Consider the following 3,234-nt stretch of genomic DNA (forward strand, 5'->3'; position numbering starts at 1 on the left):
CCAATGACGATGATGTCGTAGGCGCGTGTGCGGGCATCGAGCTTGAGCATCTCTCGATGAAGGCGATGCCGACCATGCCCAGGCCGACAACGACAATCTTCTTTCGCTCCGCCATGGTGAAGGATGATCCCCTAGGGGGGGGTCACGATACAGGGGTTTGACGAATTGGAGGTGGGAGGGGGGCGCTGTCAACCCTGGATAAGAGGTCTTGTTGGATGTGGTGTACACTGGTGATGTTTCGAACAACAAGTGTCAAGAAACAGTGAAGGGGAAGAAATTGGTATGGACGGGAGAAAAAGTCAATCATTCAATGCAAGACAACCGGGCACCTCGTCGACAAAAGTCGCGCCACTTGGTTTCGGCTCTTGTGTCTAGGGTGTACCATTTCCGCGTGGCATGAGGTCAATGTGGTCCAACCCAGCTAGAGGGAATGGCCAATGGGCCTGGCCTCGTTCGCCCATGGTCTGATGTGGTGTGAGCATCTCCGGATGGGCGATCGTGGGGCGGAGCCATATCTCCAGGTTTCAAAGAGGGACCGAGTCTCGCGGGCGCATTAGGGAATAGCATGGCGTGTACTGGACCTCCCCGAGATGGGCGGGCGGGCGATATGATCTGGAGGGGTTGATGTCGCGCTCGACATGGAGGGGTCCTTTGCTGGTCGAGGTCAAGAGCGATGGAGTCCCGATAAGAGCTGCGCGAGATAAGACATTGGGGGAGAGCACTTATCCTCCAATAAGAGCAGGGGCGACCGCCCGCAGCAGAGGCTCTGCTGCGCCCGCGGAGAAGTAACTTTGGGGCGAGTGCGACCCGGGCTGCCGCTAATCGCTCTTGCCAGCGACGAATCGCTCCTTCCTGGTGCTAATCGCGCCTTCCCCCCCCCCCAAAGCTCCCCCCAAAAACTGCTCGTCCCCCCTACGAAAATCGCTCGACAATCAGATACGCGGGATGACACCAAGCGCACCCTAAGAGGACAGCATCTCCATCGTCATGCCATCCGAGGAGAAAGCGCCCCAGGGTCCATTAGATATAGCCCTCCCTCCATTGGCCCTCCCCTTGCGGCTCCTGATAGACGTGCAGCCGGGTTATCGGGCTGGGCCGAACTGGCTGCCGTTCCGCCTCTCATTGGCCTCGTCTTCCCTGTCAGCAGCTTTACCGTCCCATTCTCTGGGCTGAAAGCTGGCGATAAGGGCCGCCGAGAGCGGGTGTGTACCATCTGCCTTTGGATCGTCTCAGGAGACTAGCATGTCCGCCTTTCTCCGTCGAAACCTTCTCCGCCCCTTCGCCAACCGATTCCAGACATCGGAGCCGTTGGTTGCGTCGAACAGCAATTCACGTCATTTGTCCCGTTTGACGATCGACGATTCCACGATAGCGTGTTGGACGACACATGACAGTCTGACAAAGAAAATTGACTCGATTACTCCCCACCCCAGATTCCCCCCCCTGAACCGGTATTGTGACAAACACATTTGAGGCTTCCCGCCCAGATACCGCGGGGCATTTTGGCCCTTGTTTACTGTACAGCATAACATTACACCTCCCCGCACGTCACGTGCATCATCTCCCAGGTCTGGCATGTCGTCCAAGCGCATGACTACGCGCTGGCAATGAAGCCATGGCCGCACTTACGCGGCGATCTCCCGCCGGAACGCGAAAAAGTAGTTGCCCACCTTCTCGCTGCCGGCGACCTCGCGCCACCCAACGCCGGGCACGTAGACGACACCCATGATGCGGGGGCTCGCCCAGCCGCTCTGCCCGGCGAACCAGGCCGTAAGCTCTGCGTCATTGATGTATTTGTTCCAGTCGTGGGTGCCTTTGGGCACGATGCCGAGGACGTCCTCGGCGAGAAAGTTTGTCGTCAGCCAGCTGACCCAGGTGCGGGCGATGGTGCTGCCGACGAGCCAGCCGCCAGGCTTGACAAAGGGGGCGCAGCGCGCGAGGAATTCGGCGGGCGAGTCGACGTGCTCGACGACCTCGAAGACGGAGACGACATCGAAGCGGTCCGCAGGCGTCGCCGGCATGGGCAGCGTCTCGATGGTGGCCGGCAGGTAGGTCAGCTGGGGCGGGCGCAGGGCCGGGTCGCGCGGGCATGGGCGCGGGCGATGCGAGACTTCGGGTGAAGGGTCAATGGCCGTGACCGAGGCTGTTGTGGGCAGGCGGGCGGCCGACTCGGCGAAGATGCCGCGCCACAACCAACGTCGAGATAGCGGGGCGTGGCGGCCGACGAGGGGGGCGGCGCGTCGGCGGTCGAGGCCTGACAGGCGCGGATAAAGTCGTGTCGTAGCGGGTTCATGAGGTGCAAGAGGCGGGAGGAGCCGTGGGGATCCCACCACGAGGCAGCGAGGCCGTTGAAGTGGGAGATTTCCTCGGCATTGACTGACGAGAAGGTCGACGAGAGCCTGGCGTGGGTCGGGGGAGTTGTTGTCGCGCCTCGTAATGACTGTCGTGTTGCTGAGGGGCGGGCTCGACGCAGCTGCCGCAGCAGAGCGGCTGTTGCTGCCCGGGGGGTGGCCATTATGTGGTTGCGATGGTCGGCCGTGTTGGTGTTGCAAGAAAAAGGTGACGAGAAAGCGAAGCTTCAGCCAAAGGAAGCTAGGCCAAGCTCAGGCCAGGGCTGCATGGAGCTTGCGATGATGATGAGCATAGGCAGGTGTCGTGCAGTGCAGCGCAGTGCAGTGGCAGTGCCAGCGACAACCATGTGAAAGTGGCTGTTCATTCGGCTTTGCAGACCGAGGCTGACCGAGCGGGCGATGCCCATCTGACCTGACCCCTCCTTCGGCATCGGCTGGCTTACAGGGAGGGACGTGGGCACGGCCAAACTGCCCACGTATTATCCATTGCGTTTGATGACTGCGGTGGTAATATTGCGTGCAATCCACAGAGTTCTGCTGTCGGATTGCGTATCACCAAACTCTTGGTCATCTCAAATATGGCTTGGTCAGCATCATCCAGATCAAGCACTCATCAATTACCTACATCGGAGAAAAAGGTGGTGGAAGCCGCGCGGGAACCCAATTCGGTAGGGTTACCTAAGCCTCTGAGCCGCGGCTGGTACCCGGCAATGGGGTCCCTTCGACTCCACCGAGGGCCATCAGTCAGCGGTGGCATGAGCATGAGCATGAGCATGTCAAAGCCGCAGTCAGGCGGTGCCAGGGCAGTGGGTCATTGCCCCTCCTCCGCCGGCCTCGCCGTCCTGAGTCAAGAGCAGCCGAGAGCGGGACGCTACACTGATGC

General features: G+C 60.5%; 3 protein-coding genes across 3 annotated transcripts in view; 1 reads left to right on the forward strand and 2 right to left on the reverse strand.

Annotated features, from left to right (window-relative positions):
- Positions 1 to 115, reverse strand: part of VDBG_08065 (nitrite reductase) — a gene marked incomplete at both ends in the record, with an annotated part of 3,415 nt that extends 3,300 nt beyond the window's left edge. Inside the window, one exon of the mRNA XM_003001760.1 lies at positions 74 to 115. Coding sequence (XP_003001806.1) covers positions 74 to 115 — 42 coding nt within the window. The remainder of the gene's footprint in view (positions 1 to 73) is intronic.
- Positions 116 to 987: 872 nt separating this feature from the next.
- On the forward strand, positions 988 to 1,173 carry VDBG_08066 (hypothetical protein; the record flags this gene model as incomplete). Its single annotated transcript, XM_003001761.1, has 1 exon — positions 988 to 1,173. The coding sequence occupies one exon, from the start codon at positions 988 to 990 to the stop codon at positions 1,171 to 1,173; it is 186 nt and encodes a 61-aa protein (XP_003001807.1).
- Positions 1,174 to 1,625: 452 nt separating this feature from the next.
- VDBG_08067 (hexaprenyldihydroxybenzoate methyltransferase) lies at positions 1,626 to 2,838 on the reverse strand (the record flags this gene model as incomplete). Its single annotated transcript, XM_003001762.1, has 2 exons — positions 1,626 to 2,592; positions 2,795 to 2,838. The coding sequence occupies 2 exons, from the start codon at positions 2,836 to 2,838 to the stop codon at positions 1,626 to 1,628; spliced, it is 1,011 nt and encodes a 336-aa protein (XP_003001808.1).
- Positions 2,839 to 3,234: the final 396 nt, after the last annotated feature.

Source organism: Verticillium alfalfae, genomic scaffold, assembly GCF_000150825.1.
Source record: "Verticillium alfalfae VaMs.102 supercont1.11 genomic scaffold, whole genome shotgun sequence".
Taxonomy (NCBI): domain Eukaryota; kingdom Fungi; phylum Ascomycota; class Sordariomycetes; order Glomerellales; family Plectosphaerellaceae; genus Verticillium; species Verticillium alfalfae.